Below are 25,042 nucleotides of genomic sequence, written 5' to 3'. Positions count from 1 at the left end.
CTGTTATTTCCCTGTCTTACTCGATCTTTATTGTATGTCATTATTCACTATCTTTTCTTCTCCATAATATTCTCAGGATTTCTGTCAGGGCCAAATTTTCCTATAGGCTAACTAGGCTTCAGCCTAGGGCAGGGGTGTCCAAACTTGGGAACTTTAAGACTTGTGGACTTCAACTCCCAGAATTCCCCAGCCAGCTATGCTGGCTGGGGAATTCTGGGAGTTGAAGTCCACAAGTCTTAAAGTTCCCAAGTTTGGACACCCCTGCCCTAGGGCCTCAAGATCAAGAGGAGCCTTTTATTTTTATTTATCATCCGTGCCACATTTTTTATAAGGGTTAGTACCAATTACAACATATTTCATTTACTATATTGATATATATCACAGTAATGATGCATTTTATTATCTCTCATGTAATTTACAAACCTTAAAAATGGGAGGTGAAAGGGCCCCATAAGTGGAATAGCCTAGGGCCTCTTTTCATCTAAATCCGGCCCTGGTTTCTGTATATTTGACCCCTACCATGGTTTACGATTGTTGTAATATTTTAAAGAAATAGTGCATTTAAAGTCCATTTATATTCTCTTTTCTGCGGTCCAATAAGATCCTGTGCATTCTGGTGGGAATGCCCCCCTCTTCTCCAATCATAACTTGTTTCCCTCCTTGGCCCTATGTCTTAGACTCCAGGGCTGCTTGATTCCTTTTAAAGAATGAGACCCATTGAAGATTGGGCTCACAATTCTAGTTTTTTAAAGTAGTGTGCACATCGAACTTTTTTTTTTTTTAGAAAAGGAAATCTTCTTCCTAGGATTTCTCTTCTTCTAGCCAAAGGTAGTGCAATAATGGTGAAATTCAGATTAGAAAATATCATTACAAGAAGGACAGAAGCTCATAGCTGTCTATGGGAGATTTGTTAATTTCACCTGGTTTTTAAAAAGATCTATCAAACTTTTCATTATTATTTTGTTAGGAAGTTTCACATGTGAAATAATAAAACAAAAAGTAAGAAGACAGTGTGAAATTTCTTCAGAAGTCTGGCAGCCCAATCACCCAAGAGAAATATTCATGACATTTTATTGCTAAAGGGTATAACATAATCCTAAAAGCACAACAGAAATTATCCCCACCTTACATTACAGAAAATCAAGGCAGAATACCATATTTTTTAGAGTGTAAGACGCACCTTTTTTCCTCAAAAAAGAGGCTGAAAATCTGGGTGCGTCTTATACATTGAATACAGCATTTTTTGCCTCCCAAAGTCCCGCCCCTTCCCCAAAATGGCCGTGCATATCCTTATGGAGGCTTTCAGAGAGCTCCTGGGGGCTGGGGAGGGGAAAAATGAGCAAATAACGGGTCACTTTTGCCCCCCCCCCAGCCCCCAGCAACACTCTATAAGCCTCCATAAGGCTATGCATGCAATGTTTTTGACAAAAATCAGGCCCATTAGCCGTGTTTTGTTCTTTTTTGGGCCCATGCCGCCCCGGAGCACCCCAGCCCCCCCCCCGGCTATTCATGCATTTTATTTGAAAAAAACGGGCTAATTTTCGCGAAAAACGAACCGTTTTTGGAGGTTTGCAGAGTGCATTTTTTTTTTCCTTTTGGAAAGCTCTTTAACTGATTAGAATTACATTGATCAAGTGCTACGCCAGCAGAAACAGAGTCTTAAGGTTTGTCAGCTAGTTCCTTCCCCAGCACATGGATAAATACATCTGGAAACATCTACCTACTTACCTACTCTCTCTCCCTACCTACCTACTGTATTTCTCTCTCTCTCTCTCTTTCTATTTCTCTCTCTATCCCTCTACCTACATATCTACCTACCTACACACACTCTTCCCTACCTACCTATTGTATTTCTCTCTCTTTCTCTATCCCTCTACCTACCTATCTACCTACACACACTCTCTCTCCCTACCTACCTACTGTATTTCTCTCTACCTACCTACCTACCTACCTACCTACTCCCTCTCTCCCTATCTACTGTATTTCTCTCTAGCTACCTACCTACCGTGTTTTCCCGAAAATAAGACAGAGTCTTATTTTCTTTTGACCCCTGAAATAAGTGCTTGGCCTTATTTTCGGGAGGCCTTATTATTTTTGAGGTGCAGGAGGCGGCGAGCATGGTCACCTCATGGCTGCTGCTATGTTGCAATATTTTCGGGGAGGGCTTACTTTTGGTGGAGGGCTTATTTTAGCGCATGCGCTCAAAAGCCCGATTGGGCTTATTGTCCGGGGAGGTCTTATTTTCAGGGAAACAGGGTACTCTCTCTCTCCCTACCTATCTACTGTATTTCTCTCTCTCTATTTCTCTCTCTCTATCCCTCTACCTACCTACCTAAACACTCTCTTTCCCTACCTACTCTCTCTCTCTCCCTTTATCTAGCTACCTACCTACCTAACTACTCTCTATCTCTCTCCCTATCTACCTACTGTATTTCTCTTTCTTTCGTTCCCTCTCTATCATTCTATCTACCTACCTACTTCTTTTTTTAATTTGCCTCTTCAAAACCTTGGTGTGTCTTATATTCCGGTGCGTCTTATACTCTAAAAAATACGGTAATTCTGAGTTTCCTTCTTTCCCTCTCCTTACATTTTATGTAGTCGCCCTTGAATTTCTCCTTCAAGGCTATCTAGGTGCTGCTCAACTGGAAGCTGTAGAAACTATTGTAATGCCAAAGATGAAACTCAAATCCAGGCCAAAATGCTTTGGCGACAAAGAGCTTAAGGCTGATATACACAAGAACTGGAATCTGTAGCAGCCTTCCATCTAGATAGCACCATACTATTTTTAAAAAAAAACTGTATCAAACTGCATCAGCCTTCTGGCACCTTTCTGATATGATGCACTACAATTCAAACACCTCTGGATTATTGGACAATCTGGATTTTCCATGGGTTTATTCAGGAAGTGTTGGATAAGTACTTGCAGCACAGTTCAATAGAAATCAATTAACTTGCTGAACTGTCTTATGGAAGCTGGGCTGCCAACAAAAGACATCTGGGATGGGAACAAAGTTTAAGACAATCTAATTACAGAAGGGATCTTGAATTGCTCGAGGTGCTGCATTTAATTTATTTCAAATGACACAAAAAAGTTTGTTCCTGAAATTTTCCAAGACATAGCTCTAAAACAGACAGAAACTATCCTCCACAGTTGGCAAAAGTTTACATAAATGATTGTATTTTATCCCTTGTTTTCACTGAAAGAACGTAAAATATAGTTTGAAAAATGTTCAATTCCGTGTCCCAAAGGTGCTTTTCCAAAAGGCAAGTAGATTTTGATTTTTTCCTTGAAAACATTTTGCTTCTGGTCTAAGTTTCTTGGCAGAGATGATGCAGAGGTTAGGATGAAGTACTGCAGACTACTTCTGCTGACTGATGCCTGCCTGCAATTTGGCAGTTCAAATCTCACCAGGCTCAAGGTTGACTCAGCCTTCCACCTTTCCCAGGTCGGTAAAATGAGGACCCAAATTGTTGGGGGCAATACACGGACTCTGTAAACCACTTAGAGAGGGCTGTAAAGCACTGCAAAGTGGTATATAAGTCTATTGCTATTGCTATTTTTGGATGAGAAGAGAAATATTTTCAAGGAAAAAATCCAAGAAAATCCACTGGCCTTTTGGAAAAGCACCTTTTTGGATGATTAAGCATCTCCATAGATATTCAATTCAATGTGAACGGACTCATCCAAAGTGATTCCATTCATTCCATGTATGCTTCCATGAGAGGATATTTAGGAATCTATTTCTGAGGGAGATCAAGGGAACGAGAGAAAAAAAATCTTCTATGTGATGGCCGCAAACTGTAGAATTCCTTGCACCTTGTACTTTCTTACTGTTTTTTTTGAAAACTGTCCAGATAAGGAACGTTGGTCTTATCTGAATAGTCGTTCTCTGTGCGCTGCAGGAGAGTCCAAGCATGGGTTAACTTCTGTCTATCTTCCCAGAGACTGAGTGTAAATTCTTTGGCTATGCCTCCTGCTCTCTACTGAGTCCAGTTTTCAACGAGGTCGTGGTCCTGCTGAAGACATAGTCTGTTTGTTGCACTCCTAATACTCCTGGACATTGGACCTCAAGAAGACCCTGGGGATTCTTGGGCAGGGTTGGACTCTTCTGCAGGGCACAGAGAACGACCTTTCAGGTAAGACCAACATTCCTTTTCCTATGCATTGCTTGGAGAGTCCAAGCATGGGACATACCCAAGCTAAATGTCACTAGGGCAGGAAACAAGTCGGTCCAGAGTCTCTAGGCTAGTCCTTGCAGAATTCATCTCCCGAAAACAGCCTCAGCAGAAGCAAACTTGTCCAATTTGTAATTTCTGACAAAGGGTGACGGGGACGCCCATGTTGCCGCCCAACAAATGTCTTCAATAGATGCTTGCATTGCCCAGGCCACCGTGGTGGAAGTACTTCTGGTGGAGTATGCTGTTATGAGGCCTGGGACCAGTCTGGCCTGATGTTTGTACGCCATCGCAATGCAGGCCTTCAACCAGTGCCCTATGGTTGATGGTGTCACCTTCCTTCCCATAAAAGGCCGGTTGGAAGAAAATGAAGAGACACTCTGTCCATCGAAATGAGGCAGTCCATTTTATATACCTGCTCAGTGTCCTTCTGACATCTAAGGTATGCCAACGTCGTTCCCTGGGATGTCTGGGTTCCAGGCAAAAGTTCGGCAAAATGACCTTTTGGGCCCTGTGGAAACAGGAGTTCACTTTGGGAATGAAAGAAGGGTGCAGTCGCAAAATGATTCTGTCCGGGTGGATGATGCACAACTCGCCGCCAACTCCGAAATTCTCCTGGCCGATGTGATGGCTATGAGAAAGGCAGTCTTAAAGGTCAGATGCCGGAGGCTAGAAGATCTCAACAGCTCAAACGGTGCAGAAGTGAGCGCTTGTAAAACAATGGAAAGTTCTCAGGTTGGGTACCGATGGACTAGGCTGCCCAACCAAAGGCAGTCGGTGGTGATGACGGATCACTGGTGATCCAGTTGGTTTGGCCACTCACCAGCAACTGAGGTGACTTTGTCCCAACCGCACACAGCAGCAGGAAAACACCCCCAACAAAGCCTGCTCCCAATGAAATGACTGTAAAGGAAAAAAGATTAAACTGAAAAAATTTAAAAAAATTGAGAGTCCAAGCTAATCTGGTCAGAGAATGCTAGAAATTCTCTAGATATGTCTTTCCTGGGCTAGATTGAGTTTAAAACTGAACTCAGTAGAGAGCAGGAAGCATTGCCAAATAATTGACACTCAGCCTCTGGGCAGATAGACAGTAGTTAACCTGTCAGGCCTGCAGTGATATTCCTTTTAGGATTTTTGGCCTGCCACACTTTCTATTATTTTTCTATGCTGTTTCATTAGTGTAGTAATTGGGAGGGGGGATAAGATCATGAACTTTCAACTGGGTAGAATCCCAGGAAGCTTTTAGATTTGGGATTCCAGAGTTTGTGCCAACATGTCTGTCTTATTAAATTGGAACTTTAAGGATAGCTCTGCCTTGGACTCTGATTTAATTCTGCATGATATTTGGAACGCTGATATTATCCCAAATCTCTCTTAAAATAAATCACCAGCAACCCAGCTGGTGAGGGGTGCTGACTCCCAACACTGACTGGGTCAGCATAAAATATCAGCGAACAATTAACAGAAAGCCTTTTGAGATAAGAAGCTGAGATGAGATGCTTCTCTACATGTCTCCCAAGCAGCAAAGGAATTTGTTGGAGAGGAAATTTTCAGATTTATTGTGCCTGGGAAAATGCAGCCAGAGGGGGTTGGAAAGGATTATTCTGCACACGGCTGGAAGTGACAAGATGTTTGGAATCCCAGACCAACTTCTTCAGCCAAACGTCAGTCAATCTTTCCCCCTCTTCATTAGTAAAAGCTGCAATGGACTGGAGGACTGGAGTAGAGATAATTACTCCTTCCAAACAGCGATAAATGAAATGACTCATTACCCAAGTTGCAACTGAGTTGAAGATAGTTACAATGGGGGATTCAAACCAGCCAGCAGGAAGGATTTTGGCCAACATCTCCCCCTAGCCAGAAAACGATGTTTGGGCTGCAGCCTATGAATCAAGCACGACCAGGTTGGGCTTTCTTCTCAGGTCATGGATGGAATAGATGCCAGTGGGCACCTTCTTGGCCATCAACATGGGAAAATCCTCCAAGCCAGCAGAGGGGGCCTTGGCACATACCCCCCCCCAGCCAGCAACCGTTGATTGAACTGCAACCCGTGAATCAGGTAACCCCGCGATGGGTCTTAACCCCAGGTCATGGATGGAAGGGATGCCAGTGGGCACCTGCCCTCCCTCAGCAGATGGCACCATGGCAGATAACTGGGCAGTGGCCAACCCAGGGATTGACCTCCACACAGAATCCAGTCTCACCTGCAATGCCCAAAACAGGTTCTTAACCCACCTTCCTACAGAGAAGAGTTCTCGATAATGGAAGAAGGGATGAATGAGGGGAAACTACATGATAGATAGCAGAACAATGTGAGGAGGTGGTTCCTAAGATTAGAGATGTAACTAGGTTCCTTCCCTCGTGGGGGCCAATAAAATGCCACCGTTGCTGTCAACCTGGCAACAGAGCGTCAGAGTGCTTGGCTCCAGCCCCAATGCCACAAACGTGCACACCAACTGCCACGGAGGTAAAGAAAAGGCCCTAGATGCCACCAGAAAAGAGTCATCTGGGCCAACAACCTCTGGAAGAGGACCCCCAACCTAAGGTGACAAAGAGTCCTACCAAGGGGGAGGCCTCGGAGAAGGAAAAGGCCCAACAACCTCTAGAAGAGGATCCCCAACCTAAGGTTACGAAGAGTCCTACCAATAGGCAGGCCTCAGAGGAGGAAAATGCCAAAGATAACCCAATGGTGTGTGCACCCATCCGGCCCTTCGCATTCCAAGCCAACTTCCAAGTACCCGAAATGGGAGTGGTAGAGGAAGTTGAAGCAGTTGTGGACACTGGTTGCACTCGATGCTTTATCAGAATGTCGATGGTAAACTGGGCATATGCACAAGAACTCTAGCCTGTCCCATTCGGGTTCAGCACGTAGATGGAACACTAATTGGAGGAGCCCCAACCACGCTAATGACCGAATTGATAAAGTTACAAGTGGGCCGCCACTATGAGCTTCTCAGATTCATTGTGGCTCCAGAGATGCCGGAAAAAATAATCTTGGCGCTTGAATGGCTTGACAAGTGGAAGCCTATGATAAAGTGTGAAGATGGCAGTAGGAAATTGATGATTGCATTTGGGCCACTACCACCAATGGAGGAAAAGGGCTACCCAGGAATGACTGAACTCAAGAGCCCAGAACCTGCAGCACCTGCAGCAGAGACAAAAACTTCAGGGATCCAACAAGTACCAAAAACCTTGTTGGGGGATGTTTCGTTGAGAAAACCACAGTACGACAGTAGAAAGGAGAAATTGTTCACCCCATCATTTCTTCCTCCCACCAAAAGACAGTCTAAGTCACTAACCGAAGCCAGGATAAGCTGATGACAGCTATGAAATTGGCGCTCCCAACAGACCAGTGGCTCAACAATAACCAGGATATCCTAAAGATGGAAAATGGATTATCCTGGAAGGGGTCAAAACTGTACGTCCCCGCAGGGTGGAGGCTGGAAGTTCTACAGCAAAGCCATGAGGCGGAACTATGAGGCCACTTTGGATTCCTAAAAATGCTCCACCTCACCAGGCATCAATTTTGGTGGCCAAAGATGAAATTGGATGTGGAAAATTTCGTAAAAAGCTTTGCTACTTGCGTAACGATGAAACCACTGCCGTAGAAGTCCCCTGGACTACTACAACAAGTGGCCAGACCTAACCGACTATGGGAAGAGGTCGCAATGGATTTCATGGTCGAACTCCAAGACATCAGTGAGAATAAAGTAATCTGGACAGTTATTGATTTGGTTTCCAAGCAGGCGTACTTCATCGCTTGCTCAGGGTTGCGCCTGCAAAGAAATTAGCAAAAATGTTTGTGAAACACATTTATCGCCTGGATGGATTGCCCAAGAGGATCATTTCAGACCGCAGAGTCCAGTTCACAGTCAAGTTCTGGAGAGAGGTTCTGAGGTCCATTGGGTCCACACAAGAACTGAGCTCAAAGGTTCATCCCAGCATGAACTGCGCAGCAGATAGGGCCAATGCGGTGGTGGAACAATACATCCGGTGTTATATGGTGTTAGCAAGACAACTGGTCGGACTTGCTACCTTTCGCTGAAGTGGCCTACAATGATGCGGCCCACAGCAGCACTGGATTAACTTCTTTCCAGATTACCAGTGGCATGGAATTTGTTGCCATGCCTGAGCTGCCTAGAGAACCTCCCTCCTCCGTGTCTCTGAATGAATGGATGGACACACTAAAGAAAGGAGGGGAGAATACAAAGAAAGCTCTAGCAGATGCAGCAGAAGCCTACAAGATGCAAGCTGATAAACATTGCTCGCTCCAAACCCCCTTCTATGTGGGGGACAAGTTTTTGTATCTACCAAATACATGAGATTAAAAATGCCTAGTAAGGAATTTTGTCCAAAATTTCTAGGTCCATTCCCAATAGTGAAGATAGTTAACCCAGTTTCAGTTCAACTCAGTCTACCCGGAAATCTAGGGAAAATTGACCCAGAATTTCATTGTAGCTTGTTGAAGCCAGTAATTGGGTCCACATAAGAGCATTCACCCAAGCTTTCTCTCCTCCTGTAGTGATAGAATGGGAAACACAATCTGAGGTGGAAAAAATCGTAGACTCCGGGCTGAATAGGGGTCGCTTACAGTATTTAGTGCATTGGAAGGGTTACCCTTTGTCTGAAGCTACTTGGATGAAAAGCTGGAACCTAAAAGTTGAGAAGTTAGTAAAACAATTCCATGAGAAGTTTCCTGATAAGCCAAAGGGTCCCCCCCTGTGGTGGTTAATTGTGTTATGTTAACTTCTATGTTGTTCCCTTTTCAGGAAACATTTTTCTTCTGAGGAGGGCCGCCTGTCAGGCCTGCAGTGATATTCCTTTTAGGGTTTTTGGCCTGCCACTCTTTCTATTATTTTTCTATGCTGTTTCATTAGTGTAGTAATTGGGAGGGGAAATAGTAAGGAGTAGAATTGTAGAATGTGTTGTCATTCCTTTCTAGAAGCCCAAGGTCATATTTTGTCTCAGCACCTCTGCACCTGACCGGAACCAGCTGGGTGGATATGCCAGCGTGGCCGAAGAAGATTGGACCATGTGATGGATTTATGGGTATGGGGATAAGATCATGAACTTTCAACTGGGTGAAATCCCAGGAAGCTTTAAGATTTGGGATTCCAGAGTTTGTGCCAACATGTCTGTTTTATTAAATTGGAACTTTAAGGATAGCTCTGCCTTGGACTCTGATTTAATTCTGCATGATATGTGGAATGCTGACAGCAGCGCACAGGAGAATTTCCTGTTTAGTATCTTGTAGGGGGATTAGATTGATATATGTGATTCTTATATTTTTGTTCTTTCTGATCCTATGGTGAGATGTTCTTACTGATTTTTATTTCTGTATTTGCTCCATTTTGCTGATATCTTCTTTCCCCCAAAGACTATACGTAGCAGCTTTCCTCAAAGAGCCACAACAAACAATACCTAGTCTTATTTTCCTCCAAATGGCTCTAATATAGAGATCCAGGTTCAATCGTCTATTTGGTCTATGGAGTTCATCATCTAATTAGCCGACATCCAAAAATAGTAAGTTATTGATAGTAATGAGAATAGACAGTATCTACAGAATGTTGCTCCTGAATCATTCACCATCTCCCACAAGTTGCCTTAAAAATCATAACCACAGTTTCTAACATTACACTTACTTTTTATTCTTTGGAAACTGAAGCAATAGCTTGATCAAAATAGGAAATTCAAGGCTGAGGTAGGAGCCATGAATATCCAGGTTTAAAAGAACGTTGGTCTTACCTGAACGTTTTTTTCTGGAGTAGTGGAGGGAGGGGTCACAGAAGGGTTAACACAGCCTGATTGGTCCATTTGACTGAGAGAAAACTTCTTAACCTTCGCCTTCTCCCGTTGGTTCCCAGTTTCCGCGATGTCACGGCCAGCATCTGCAAGTTAAACACAAACAAGGACAAGCCCCCCCGGGGCCTCCCGATTCTACACCTCCCGGACCCTGTCTAACTAACTAGAGCGGGAAATGTGACCCCTCCCTCCACTACTCCAGAAAAAAACGTTCAGGTAAGACCAACGTTCTTTTTCCAGTAGAGTGGAGGGAGGGGTCACAGAAGGGACATACCCACGCTACGTCCCCGGGCGGGCAGACTGGGTCCCAGGTGAGGAATCGGCCACCACCCTCTGAAGGACCCTCCGGCCAAAAGATGCCTCAGCCGAGGCATAAGCATCCAAACGATAGTGCCTAATAAAAGGTGTGGGGGAGGCCCAGGCAGCCGCCCTACAAATATCCTCGAAAGGCGCCCTGGTGGCCCAGGCCGCCGAAGCAGCGGCACTGCGGGTGGAGTGCGCAGTGATTCCTGATGGAGGAGTCTTCCCAGAAGCTCCGTAAGCCTCAACTATGGCCAACCTAATCCATCGTCCGATGGTGGAAGAAGACACCTTGCATCCTAACGAGCCTGGACGAAAGGAAACGAATAACGCTTCCGTCCTCCTAATGCCCTCAGTTCGCTTCAGGTATATGCGAACAGCCCGGCGAACATCCAACTTCTGCCACACCAACTCCCGCTCCCTCGAAGGATTGGGGCAAAAATTCGGGAGCACGACCTCCTGGGCCCTGTGAAACTGTGAATTCACCTTCGGAATGAACGAAGGATCGAAGCGAAGGACCACCCTGTCCTGGTGTATTACACACAGGTCACTGCATGAAGAAAGGGCCCCCAACTCCGAAATGCACCTGGCCGATGTAATGGCCACTAAAAACACCACCTTAAGGGTAAGCAGACGCATGTGTACCGTCCTAAGTGGTTCGAACGGGGAGCTCGTCAGAGCCTGGAGAACCAGGGTCAGATCCCAGGTTGGAAACCTATGAACCGGAGGTGGACGGATGTTAGCCGCCCACTTCAGAAAACGCTTAATCAGGGGAGAACGGGAAAGGGTGGGGGAACCCTCCCCCCCAGAATGGTGGCCAAAGCCGCCACTTGACGCCGGAGCGTATTATGCGACAAGCCGTCCTCCAACCCCTTCTGGAGGAACTCCAACACGTTTGGGACGGTAGCCCTAGAAGGATCCAACCCCAAGGGAATACACCACTTCGCAAACGCTTTCCATGTGGCATTGTAAATCCTAACCGTGGACGGCCTCCTAGACGCCTCTAAGGTGGCAATAACTCCCGACGAAAGTCTCTGCCCCCTCAGGATCCTCCGTTCAAGAGCCAGGCGGTCAGATGAAGCCACTGAGGCCCTGGGTGACGTAAAGCCCCCTGACTCAGAACGACCTCCCCCGGGGGAATCCTCCAGGGGTCTGCTACCGACAGCTGGACCAGGTCCGCGAACCAGGGTCTCCTCGGCCAGTATGGGGCTAACAGAATAACGAGAGCCCTCTCTGTGACTATCTTCCCTATCGTACGGGGAACGAGGGGAAGGGGAGGAAAGGCATAAAGAAGGCCCGGGGGCCACCGGCTCCTGAGAGCATCCGCTCCTTCCGCCGACGGAGACTGGAACCGGGTAAAGAACCGGGGCAGCTGAGCGTTGTCGGGGGAGGCAAACAGAGCCACCCGAGGTGTGCCGAACCTGCTGCATATCTTCCGAAACAACTCCGGGCCCAGTTGCCACTCGCCATCGTCCAGGGTTGTGCGACTCAGCCAATCCGCCTGAAGATTGGACACTCCTGAGATGTGCTCCGCCACTATGGAGGCTAAGTGTCTCTCCGCCCACAAGCCCAACAACTGCGCCTCTCGCCAGAGAGAACGGGAGTGGGTGCCCCCCTGGCAATTGACATGGGCCTTCGTTGCCACATTGTCCGTAAGCAGGAGGACATGGCGCCCCCGCAGGTGATGACGAAAGGTCCGTAGGGCAAATCTCGCGGCTTTCAGCTCCAGCCAATTGATGTTGTGGCGGAGATCCGAGGCAGACCAACGTCCCTGGGCCATGTCGGAGTCCATCACGGCCCCCCAGCCGAAGAGGCTGGCATCCGTCGTCACTGTGACTCTCTCGGGCTCCCAAAAACAAGCCCCCTGTTGCAGCGCTGGGGACAACCACCACCGAAACGAGAGTCTCACCTCCGCCGGTAGAGGAACTGGCCGCAAGGAGTTCCTCATCATCCTTCTCTGGACCGGGATCAAGGCCTACTGGAGAGGTCGCAGGTGGAGCCGGGCCCAGGGCACAATCCCTATACAAGAGACCATCTTCCCCAGGAGTTGAGACAAGGTCAGGATGGAAACAGACCTTCTTTTTTGTACGGAGGAGACCAGCTGGCGGAGGCTGGACAAGCGTTCTGGGGACAGGCGGACCCTCCCTGACTCGGAGTCTATCACTGTCCCTAGGTGTAGGATCTGCCTGGATGGGGACAGGTGGCTCTTGGGAAAGTTCATAGAAAACCCCAACGCCTGAAGCCAACGGATCGTCAGCCGAAGATCCGACCTGGCTCTGGAGAGGGACCCGGCCTGAACGAGGACGTCGTCCAAGTAGCACTGAAGTCTCACCGGAATGGAACGCAGGTAAGCCGCCAGTGCTGCCAGGACCTTGGTGAACGTCCGCGGAGCTGAGGCCAGACCAAACGGGAGAGCCCGGTACTGGTAATGCCTGCCCCGGTGAGAGAACCTGAGATAACGCCGGTGAGACTGAAGGATGGGGACGTGGAGGTAGGCCTCCGTCAAATCTACTGAGGCCATGTAATCCCCCTTCCGAATGCCCTGCAGAATTGATTTCTGGGACGCCATCTTGAACCGCCTGTATACTAGGTAGCGGTTCAGGCGTTTCAGGTTGAGAATCGCCCTCCAACCCCCCGAGGATTTTGGAACTACGAACAGATGGGAGTAGTAGCCCAGACCCCTCTCCGGCTCCGGAACGACCTCCACAGCCCTGATTTCTAGAAGATGGGCGACTGCGAGGTCCATGAGGCGACGTCGCTTCGGGTCCCGAGCCGGGGGAAAAACTTTGAAAAAACTTGGGGGTTTGGAGAGGAATTCCAACCTTAGGCCGTGGCGAACGGTCGCCCTGACCCAACCGTCTGACGTGATCTGATCCCACTCGTCCGCATACAGTGCCAGGAGGCATCCGATGGGATGACTCGGGTTCGAGTCATTTCCCTCTGCGGAAGGGATGGCCGCCCCCCCCACGAAAGGGCCGCTTGGACTGCGGCTGATACCTAGAACGGTCCTGAAAACTCTGCCTATTGAATGACCTGTCCTGCCTGTACGGTTGGTACCGCTGGTCCTGATCCCTGTCATAGGACTTGAACTGGGGCCTGCGATAGGGATGACTACGGGACTCCGCCTTCTTGGTGGATGTAGGCATAACTTTCTTTTTATCTTTGTTTTCCACCAAAATCGGGTCTAAGGAAGCCCCAAACAAGTTTGGACCCTCAAAGGGGGCAGCTACCAGATCCCACTTCGCTTTATAGTCTATCTGCCAGTTCCTGAGCCACAGGAGCCTACGAGAGGCCACAGAGGTGGCCAAAGCACTTGAACCAAACCTAACAGCGTCTAGGGTCGCATCAGCCGAATACTGACACGCTGCCATTATTTTAGCCAAATCCTGGTGTACGCGCTCATCCTGGATCGGAATGCGATCCTGAAGCTGGCGGAGCCACATGACCGTAGAGCGGTTGAAGTACGAGGCAGCAGCCGCTGCCCGCACCGCCCATGCTGAGGCCTTATAATTTTTACGTAAGGTGAGCTCCGCCCTCTTGTCCTCTGGCTTAAGTTTGTCAGCTGCGTCCCCCGAGACCACTGGGGAAGAGGAGACTAAACTGCTATGGGCTGATCTATAACTGGAAGCTGAATAGCCTGCACAAAGGACTTTTCCATGTTGTAGGCGCGACGGTCGTTGCTGCCAGGTGGGGAAAAGTTAGAAGGACGGGCCCATTGGCTAGTAGCCACCTCTAAGAAAAGAGGAGGGGCAGGAATCTCCTCCTTATTGGTGGCCGTCGCTGAGAACATGACCATGTCCGGATCCGTGGGCGGTGGGACCGTGGGGTCCCCCGTGCCCACCTTGGTGGTCCTCCTAGCTTTCTTAAGCAATGGTTTGAACATGGCCTGGAGGAAAAGATTGGAAGAGCGAGGCGGCTCAGGAGCCGCATCCTCCTCCTCAGAGAACCCCCAATCATCCCTCCGTGCCTCCCCCCTAGAGGAGACCTCACTCATGAGGGAAGGAGAAGAAGCCCTAGATCTGGACCTACTAAAGGGAGTAACTCGACTGTGGTGGTAAGGTCTATCCCTTTGGGAAATGCCCCTAGAAATGGCTGCAGAAATAAGCCTTTTGAGATTCTCAGGGAGGTTTTCTAGATCCTCCTCATCACCTTCTGAATCATAGTCTGGTGCCACATAGGCCCTGCTGGATCTCCTACCCCTAACGGGACCTGCAGAGGTGCCTTCCAATGGATCCCCCCTATCTCCCTCTCTAGTCCCCAGGGAAGCAGAAGGAGAGCGAGGCGCCCCCCGCTCCTGACCCTTATCAGAACTGCAAGAAGAAGCAGAGTAAGAGCTGAACCCCCTGGCCACCGGTGGGGGAGGGCAGGAAGCCACCGCGTGTGGGGATCTGGATCTGGGCCTAGGATCCCTGGCCTGTCTCTTCTCAGCCCTTTCAATGACCTTCTCAATAGCCCTGGACCGCCTGAGCTCATCCCTTTGCAGAGCTCTCGAAGGCCTGTCCTCAGCTGAAGGCCTAGAAACCCGAGGCCTAACTGGGGGAGTGGGCTCAGCCTGATCTTCGCCTGCCTGAGCTGGCGCGGCCTGCTGGGACTCAGTTCTATCTGCCATCCCCACTCACGTGCTCCAGAATGAAGTTTTGGTAATAATTGCCCTTCAGCTGGTGAGAATCGCCTGCTCCGGGCCTCCGGCAAAGTTGCAAACAGCACTGCCACGTTTTTCACAGCCTCTCCGTGTTGCAAGCCCCAAACACGTGACTCAAAATGGCCGCCGGCTTCTTTGGCGGAGCTTACAAAAGCGCGCCTAAAAATGGCTGCCTATCTCGCCCTTAATTGCTAATGCCTGCAAGCTGCAATGGTCGCCATTCCAAACAAACACTCCAGATTACTGCTGGGCTCCTAAGCCACGAGGAGCCATCCAATACCAGAAAAACGACTCCGCGCTGCTGCCGTGGGCTGTAACCGGCCCGGGAAGCTAGCGGTTTGAATAAGAAGCCTAATAGCCGCTTTCGCGCCGAAAAGCCCCAGCGCGCTGCGAGCCTTACAGGAAAAGTTTTAAAAGGTAATTTAAAGCACGCAGGGACGCCCGGCACACCCGAGACCCCAGGCACCAGTCCGGAGCGATCCCTTAGGAGGGGGGAGGAAGCGCCCCCCCCACTGACTATCTCAGCCTGCTGAGGGCAGCCGAACAACAGCCCTGCAAGGCGGACCCACTACAAAAAAAAATTTGAAATAAAAAAAATCCGAATTCAAAGTATCCACAACACTAATACTGACTAATAAAACCCAATAAAACACTCTTACTAGGAACCAAACCTGTGTCTTGGACCTGACTGAGAGGAAACTGGGAACCAACGGGAGAAGGCGAAGGTCAAGAAGTTTTCTCTCAGTCAAATGGACCAATCAGGCTGTGTTAACCCTTCTGTGACCCCTCCCTCCACTCTACTGGAAAACGTCACACTTTTTGCCACTACATTATATCTGTTATTAGTACCGTTCTTCTTTATTAAAACTTGCATATTCCATCAACTGTCTGCTATATCATCTCTTCTTTGCTCTTACATCGATTTCCCCAGTGATCCATCAACAAAATTACCACATCACTTTCTTTTTAAAGATCAGAAATACTTGCCGATGGAAGCAAAGGTGCTGCAGATGTTATTTGCCCCAAGACACATGAACATAAGTGGAAATGATACATCAGCTATCTTGGGAGAAGCAGTGGGGGGAGCAAAAAGAATGGTTTTATTTATGGCTAAACTTAAAACAGAAAGAAAAACAAAGCATAGCTCCTAGGTATCCTATGGGAGACAAAACAGTAATAAAGCTAAAGCCATAAGGGAGCAATTGACCGTCAAATCTAACCAACAAATTATGAAGAAAGATGATAATGGGAGATAATACCACAAGGCATCTAAAATATCCTTTTCAGAATTTCCTAATAAGACTATCCATCTATCAATGAAAGCAACCAAATTTTTTTTCTTTTAAAAAACAATTCTAAGTCTCAGGTCCATATCCAAAATTCACCCATTGCATTAAGACAGAGCTTGCTTAGCTAAAGTTGTAGGATAAACACCTAGATTATATTACACCAGCAGAAATGAACAAGTGAGGCAATTTTAAAAACAGGTCCAAGAACTAGGGATAAGGTTTACTGGGGGGAAAAAATAGGAAAACTGCTATCACCAATGTTCAGCATCTCTGTTGATTCAAAAATAACTTTAAAAAAAATTAATTTTCATTTTCTAATAGTTCTTTTCTTCTTCATATCTTTCATGGATTATCTCTTCTTCTCTCTGGAATGAACACACTTGTTCACACCTGTTCTTGGTTTTGTAACTGTCAGACTTGCTAAACATTTTTTTTCCTTACTGAAATCTTTTATATAAACCATAATTAGATAGGTTTACATCCTAAGTATGGTTAAAAAACAAAATAGCTGAATTCAGCTAACTTAAAATGAAGCAAACCACCTTACAGCTTACCACTAGGTGTGAACACAATATATATTTGGTAGCCAGCTATATTTCAACCAGGTACTTGCACACTGCAGCTGCAATCCACAATGCTGACTGTGAAGAAGAGTCAATTCTTTCATGAGGTTTATCCTTTTGCCACACTAAGCCCATATAAAATATGCAACTCTATGCTGACCTTGAAATACTTCAGATTTAAGGAATACTTTCAAGACAAGAAACAAATACATAGCCATATCAACACAATACATACTGGGAGAATATGTCACTGCGGATGATACTGAATACCAAATAAATAAATGCCCCCATGTGGAATTAGATTTTTATTTTGAACGCTTTCACCAAAACACTGAAACCACAATGATAAATTAAATAAAAAATTCCCCCTTTCGACAATCTCAGCAGGATAAAACAAGGTACTGTCCAAGTCCCCAAGAAAAGAATGATAACCAAACAAGTTGACCAACAACGTCCATTCCACCATCAATGTCAGCTTCAACCTGTATACAGATAAAATTTGATGTTACAGTAAAATTACGCAATAAACATAAACATCATGTTATGCAGAAACACAACAGATTTTCATCCATACCTTCCATGCTTTCAATTTTCATCCAGAACACATCACCAGATTTAACATTTATTGCCAGGCTCCACAATGCAACCAAATTGTTCCCACCCTGTTTGCAGAGATGTTTACCAAACAGAATTAAATCTGACATTCAAGAGACTGAATGATCCACTCAACAAGATCAACACACAAATCAATAGAGCCAGATAAATTTCTAGGACACAAAGACAGAGCACAAAAACAGAATAACAAAACACCATTTGGTTGTCACTTTCAGTTTATAGCTCAAGGTACCAAACTGCACCATTAAAAAGCTACAGACCATACTGGACAATGGCATCACACTTTCTCAGGTATTGGCTATAGTCCCATACTTACATAAAACAACCACTCAACCCGAAGCAGATTGTCACAAAAATATGAAGCAACAAAACAAATAGGCCAACATGGGAACCCATATCTTGCAATAAATCCAGATTTCCCCCAACATTTATACCAATAGCACAATCATTGGCCCAAACAACTTTATACACAAAGTTAGTGATGCCTTCACATGCTCTTCCTCTAATGTGATAATATGGCATCATTTGCCAACAATACTGCTCTAGGTTTTATACGGGATAAACAAACCAGAGGAACAGAAATAGACCCAAATTTGATCTCAGGACTTCAAACAGTAATAGCAGACTATTAAGCCTGTCAGGGCATTTAAATACAGATCTATTTAAATGGTAACTATTTCAGACTAATCTAACTTCACCAGCACAGGTAACTATTTAAATACAGATTTATTTAAATGATAACGATTTCATATTAATCTAACTACACCAGCATAGTAGAGTGAAACTGGAAATAACATACATCAAAGAGTTTCAAACTATTTCAGAAAGTCTTAACAAACACAATGGAATTTTAACACACTGCAATTGTCTATTGATATTGATAGTGTATTTCCCCAACTACCCCCTCTCCCCAAGCATCCTAATTAAAAATCTTATATATGTTTAGCTATTCCATACATATAATAAAATGAATTGTAATTCACAAATATTATACTTTATGTATTACTTTGAAAAAATGTTATGTGACTTATATTTGGCTAGCATAGAATTACCATCCTCCTATAATGAAAAGAAAATGTAAATAGTTTTTCTGAAAATTGGAACTTAATTATTGCTTGAACATTGTAGACAATTAAAGTAATAAGACGAAGCCAACTTTTATTGGTTTCAGAAGTTTTCAGCATGTTTTACACAAAGCAATTCATGCTGATTCCAACTGCATTGCAATTTTATATTGATCAAAGATGCCTGTTGAAAAATAATATGTAACTATAGAAACATAGCTACAATACAAAGTTAGGCATACTTCCATCATCTTAAATATGCTTAATTCTATGCTGGACAGTAGCCAAATAACATTTTGAAAGAAAGGTGTGGCAATACAGTTTAAATTTAGACTTCATATTAAGTAATATCTGGCACAAAGAACATAATAAATATGATTGCTCTAGAGCAGTGATGGCGAACCTATGGCATTGGTCAGGGCACGCGAGGGCACTGTTTACAATTTACATCCCATTTCCTTATGTTGTACCCATACATATATATATACGTTGTTATCATTATCCCTCCTTTATTTGACTATATCCCGTATCATCTCATTTCCCCCCCAATAATCAAGACTTAACTGAATCTAACTTCTTTTTTTATTAACCTTTATATATAATCCAAAAGGGTTTCTAATCTTCCTTTCATGGGTACCATTCAATATTCATATCCAATTATTACTTATCATAACACCACACATTGGTGTATACATTATCATTATCAATTATTTATTTAACTATATCTATTGTAACTAAATTTCACTAAGTTTAACTAGTTTTAAATTATACTCTTTCATCTATCAACCTGTATCTTTCCAGTAGCAAAACAGGCTCATATCTTCTGGCATTTGTGGTGTCAGTCTTCTAATCATCTCCTTAATCAACTTTGTATGGACTCCTCTTAGCAACTCTTTGTTTATAAAATCTCTCATGTAATTTCAATGCCCTTCTTCTGTTTCCTTAATCAGCTTATCTTTGATTGTCGGTAGTGTTATCAATGATATTGCTAATAAAATTTAATTCCTCTTTCAGTATTCCACTCTTCCCCTTTTCAGAGACAAACCAATCACCATAAATATCAGCAATTTTAATTCTTTATATTCATTTTCCTCTTTGATTTTTAGGATTTTAACCACCACTTTTTCCATTTGATAAATATCTTCTTCATCATATTTTGCTGTTAAATGCACTAAGTCTTCCAACTTCTTCTCTATCCTCGCACATGTATCTGATATTTTCTGTATTTCTGAGAATATCTTTTGCAGACTTAAAACTTCTTTCTGCTGTTGTAATTGTGCCATTATCTCCAGCTAACAAACACTGCTGCTCTAGCTTAGAAAGGTCCTACAAATCCCATGCTTTCAGAGTTTTGTTACAGAATTCAAAACAAAAGTAAATTTCCCATGGAAGGATTCTTATAATTAATTCCAAAATTTTATTTCAAATATATTTAGAAACCTAGTCCATATGTAACTTTTTAAAATCAAAGTTTTAATTATCCTTTTGAAGTTTATTCCAGAAAAACTTAGATTTACAATTTCTTTCACTAAAGATTGAAGGAAACTCACCCAATGCTATAAAATTTGTTGATACAAAGGCTCCTACTAGATGAAACACAAATAACGAGCAATTTCTAAAAGTGATTAGGAAAGAAGATATGTGAACCCCAAACCCTTTTGTACGTGTCAATCGTGATTTAAGTGAGACACCACTTCAAAGAACCAAATATTATCTCCATCACTCCAATTCTTCTGTCACCTATAAAAAGAATTATGCCAAAACATTCCAACGATCAGGTTCTTATTACAAATATTCTGTAAAGAATTGCCATGTCAAAGTTCATGACAAAGAATGGCAGCTGTTATTATCTCACCCGGAGCTCATCAGTCTTTGTTATTTCAACTTCTATTTAATGCATTTCAGTCCAAAGAATGGAATGTCAGAGCTACCCTATGCCTTGACATGAAAGAAACAAACACTAAGTTTCCAGAAAAGATTTTGGGGTTTGCTTTCTTGTAATGCAATGTCCCTCTTGAAATGAGAAATTAAAATTACAATTTGCAAACAAGTACTGTCCCTGACACTAAAGGAAGGTTAGATCAACACATCAAAATATAGAAATTTGGCATGTCAGAATTCCAGAAGCAGATGCAGTTTGCCCCATGATCCCTAAGGAACTAAATTGGCCTAGCCACCTGCAAAACCAGGAAAAGTTCCAAAGCATTTGAAGGCCAATCAAGTCTCTGTAACTAATGGCCAAAGGGGGAGCAATGGTAGATTTTCAGATATATTTCTAAGTTCAGTAACAAAAATCGAGATGCTTTTTTTCCCCCACTTCATATGCCTCTATAATCACAATCTCGCACTGGAAATCTGCAATTAAGGCAAGAAATCAGTTTTAAGATACCATCATTGGGCTTAGGGAGCTCAGAAGTGGACCTAGTGTTTAGTACCTGGACTGTAAAGGAGGACAGAAAATAATTTTCTCTTTCCACTAAAATGAAATGTTTTCATATAATCTGTCTGCTATCTTCTCTTACTACCCATTTGTTTCCTTCAAACATAATTTGGTTTATCAGTCTTACTGGTATAATAACATAATTTTGTTATTATTCATTTCCTAGATTTGTATCTGCCAAAATCAAAACATATGCAGTGATTCATTGCATAATTCATTCTTAAAAATCGGTAATACAAAAACAGCTAGAACATTAACTGGAGGTAAAAAAAAAAAACCATATTGTCATGGCTTCCACCTGGCCATCCAGCAACAGCCACAGTCTAGAAGGATTTATATGTTGTGCACATTCTCTCAAAAGCATTGTAACCCTTCAGGAAACAATACTGGAGCTGTCACAGGTTCAATATACAAATATTTTGATATTTAGAAAATGCCTAAGAACAGAAGCAAGAGTTTCATTACTGTTTCTCCTATTCTTTGTAGCCAAATTAGAAGTAGGTGCCAGAATACCTGCATTGTCACAGGTAACTAGACTGCTGGTTATTTCAAATGATCTCTCCTAAGTTCAATGAAAGTTTGGATATTAAATAGGATTTATGCATCTTATTACATTTTTTAGGTTTACTAATAGCTATTTCATAAATTTTTTATTTCTGTTCCTCCTTACCATGCAGAAAATAATCTACCAAATAATCCACCTCATAATATTAGGACTGCTTCATTTTCCTCAACACATGTCACATCTCTGAAATAGTATATATTAATAACAAAAATAAGCAGCTGAAATCTTAGGATTAAAACAAAGAAAGAAAGTTGCATTTTCCAAACACAGGAACAAATTTCATAGTATATAAAGTTTGTTAAAAAGTAACCAAATGAATAGACATGGTTCTAATTTCTCAAAAAGTTCTTTATCTCATACAGACTCTCTTACACACACCACTGAAAAATTCAGGACATTGAATAATTTATTTTCTTTACTTCAGAAGTTTTGATGAATCAGTGTGTGATCAAAGAGGTTAACCTTTTATATATGCTTTAATCTTCAAACGATTTAGAAAATAAAATAGCACGTTGAGTCCATAGTGATTTAACTTCTGGAGGGAGAATTAGTTCAACCCCAATGCCTAATATCAGGTGTGGGTGACAAGCTGATTAATCAATTCCTGCCATAATCAATGGATCAACACTTGTTTGATCCAAAAAAAAGCTGACCTTGTACTTGCAGGAAAAAAAGGAAGAATATACCTATAGGTTTCTTCTTCAGCTCATATACTCTTTAATGTTCTCTGTCTTAAATTTCATTTTTGCTTTTCTCCCTTTGCTTCTAGTTTGCCCTTCATAGTTTTTTTTTCAACTCCAGTTTGATGTTCTTCATTTTTCCACACCTATGAAGTTTTTTTTCAGTTTCAGAACTTTACATTTACAGCTTACAAAGAAAACATTACATAAAAATTGTCTAGAATTCATAACTTATATTAAAACAATGACTAAAATGTAATTTATTGTACCCACAATGAAAAACCTAGGCATCCTGGAGATGTATTATATCAGGGGTCCCCAAACTTGGCAACTTTAAGACTTGTGGAAGTTTGAAGACCTCCGTATTATATATTCCTTTTGTCAATGTGGTCCTGCCTCCACTCAGGTTGTCCTTCTCTTCTTTTTCCTTGCCCTTTCAGCTAGTCCTTTCCTCTTTGCTAGAGGAAGATCTTAATTTTAATCAAGATCTGTAAGAGCACAACAAGGAATATAAAATTCTATTTTTAGAAAAGCAGCTTCAGGTGGATTTAAATTTTGCAGACCATTTCAAAATATCAGCAAAATGCAATAAGAAAAAAATATGGGGGGGGGGGGAAACCTCCCAGCAATTAAGTCCAAAAAGGATCCCTTATTCTCCTGTATAAAAGTCACCATCTTTGATATCAAATTCATTTCTCTTATTCCCAAATACTTGCTCAAGGAAACTGAGTCCTCCCTTGAAAAATCCAGGCCCCAGAATAATTTATCTTATTTACTTTGGAAGTTATGATAGAACAGAGTGTTACATCAAAGAAGATAAGCTTTATTTATTGATTTATTGTAATGTTTTGGAAAATAAAAGACTCTTGAGTCCCTGAGCTCCCGTTTACGGCTGGATAGTTAGTTCAAGCCCTCAGCTAGGCTGTATCTCCACCTGATTTACATCTTGAAGGCCAGGCCTGAAGGACCATTGTTTCTTACCACGCTGCACTTCTGCACCTACGGGAGAAGAATGGCTACCGATGCACGGTCCCCAGGGAACATTTCCTCGGAGATGGCAATCTCCGAGGCTACCGAAAGAAAATTCGGGGCTGCGTGTGAAATGGCTGCGAACCAATTCTGAACCAGAAGGACGCTCGTAAAATACAAAACGCGCGCAGGGCAAGGAAAGCGAGGACTCAGAATGGCATAAGTGGGGACGAGAAAGGAAAGCAGCAGCGATGCACTCAAATAAAGCAAGGGCGCCAGCAGCGTGGAGGGAAGGGTGGGGGACACAATTGCCCGTTCTTATCGGTGCTCCCGGGGAAGAAGGAAAGATGGGGCAGGTGAAGAGTGGTCTACCTCCTTCTTCTTCTGGCTTCCCCCGAACTGGAAACAAAGGAGGAAGAGGAGGCAGCTCCCCGCAGACAGGTGCAGCCTTAAGAGCCGTAGCGATGCCATGGCTTCCCAACAGCGCCCTTCAATACCTCCCGTCTACCTGCTAGCGGCCGTTATCCACGCCACTTTCCCGGCCCGAATTGGGCCGGGCGGCGGCCAATCCAAAAGCAAGCTCCTGGGCAAAGCGTTCTGGGAAATGTAGTCTCCCTCTCGTTATCCCTCAGCACGCCGCCTTTCTCCCTTCAAGAGAGAAGATTATCTGTATTACGAGAGGATGCAGGAATAGCAACCGTCGGTTGTTTTTTTTTTTTGTCCGCAACCGGAGGCGTTTCTCAGTTCGGAATTTGGTGCAGCTGTTTGTTTCCCCGGGCAGAAAATGGATTGGCCTGAGCAGAATTTGCTGAGGAGACGACCTAAATAAATAAGAGGTTTAAGCTAAAATAAGTAAAATGGATAATAATAAAAGGGTGATAAATTGACTTTAACAAGGATTAGGGAAACTTCTGTTTCCATGGTTTTAAAATCTGGAAAGAGATTCTGCACTGTTTACTTCTTCTTTGACTCCTGAATATTATGATGGTGATAAAATACGAGACTGATTAGTACTGTCAAGAAATATTGCAAAGTTCCATATGTAGTCACAAGTAAACCCACATAGATAGAACACAAATATGGTTAATCTTACAAGATCCATTTACATAAGCCTGCAAAGTGCATTGTCTACTATTACAGTGACAGATGCATGTTTGAAAACCAGGGATCCAGTTTTTTCTGAAGTTCAACTCAAAATAGCTTTGGAAGAAAATGCCCAGTGATTACAATGGAGCGTTGGACCTCCAGTAAGGTACAATAGCTAAGAGAAGCTGGACTGATCCACTCTCTGATTGCATCATAAACAATATTGTCAAGAAAGTTTTGTAGATCATATTCATGGTAAAACTTGCATCAGAAAAAAAGATCAAACACTGCTATAAAACAGATGCAATTAATTATTTTTAACTTCTCCATTCAATTTTTCTAATTTTTAGCACTTTTAACTTTTTATTATGTCACCCACAGTCACTGCATCAGTAAGAATAGAAAGTTAATAAAGACATGCACATTTTCTAATTTGACAAATGACTACATGACTCCAAAAGGAAACACAATACAAAAACCAAATGCATTCAAGGTAACCATCAAGTTTAACTTTGTTGTAGCAAAGGATTTTATTAAGACTTGGGGGAGAACGGCTCTTTCTGCTCAGCACATCACCAAGGTGGGCCATTCCCTACTTCCTTAGGGCAAAAACATAGGACATCAATTCCTCCTATTTCCAGCCTATTACAAATGCATTGCAGTCACAATCTTCAATTCATCTTTAATTCAAAACTATTTTATGACCCAAGCTCTCATCTGCTTTTAGACCAGATGGTTTCCAGTACTTTGGTCCATTCTTTGATCCAACAAAGGCCCCATTAAGTGAGTGAGCTACCCTCAGCTCCTGAAGCTTGTGCTCAATTCTTTGTTCATATCACCAGGTAGGCACC

The 25,042-nt window shown here is 43.7% G+C and overlaps 1 protein-coding gene across 1 annotated transcript in view; it reads right to left on the bottom strand.

The window, feature by feature from the left end:
- Positions 1-23,678, bottom strand: part of TUSC3 (tumor suppressor candidate 3) — a 143,210-nt gene extending 119,532 nt beyond the window's left edge. Inside the window, exon 1 of the mRNA XM_081959373.1 lies at positions 23,478-23,678. Within this exon, the coding sequence (XP_081815499.1) occupies positions 23,478-23,576 (99 nt within the window). The 5' untranslated portion in view covers positions 23,577-23,678. The remainder of the gene's footprint in view (positions 1-23,477) is intronic.
- Between the last annotated feature and the right edge of the window lie 1,364 nt (positions 23,679-25,042).

Source organism: Natrix helvetica, assembly GCF_964273705.1.
Source record: "Natrix helvetica genome assembly, chromosome: 7".
Lineage (NCBI taxonomy): Eukaryota > Metazoa > Chordata > Lepidosauria > Squamata > Natricidae > Natrix > Natrix helvetica.
This window is presented reverse-complemented; position numbering and strand designations above follow the sequence as displayed.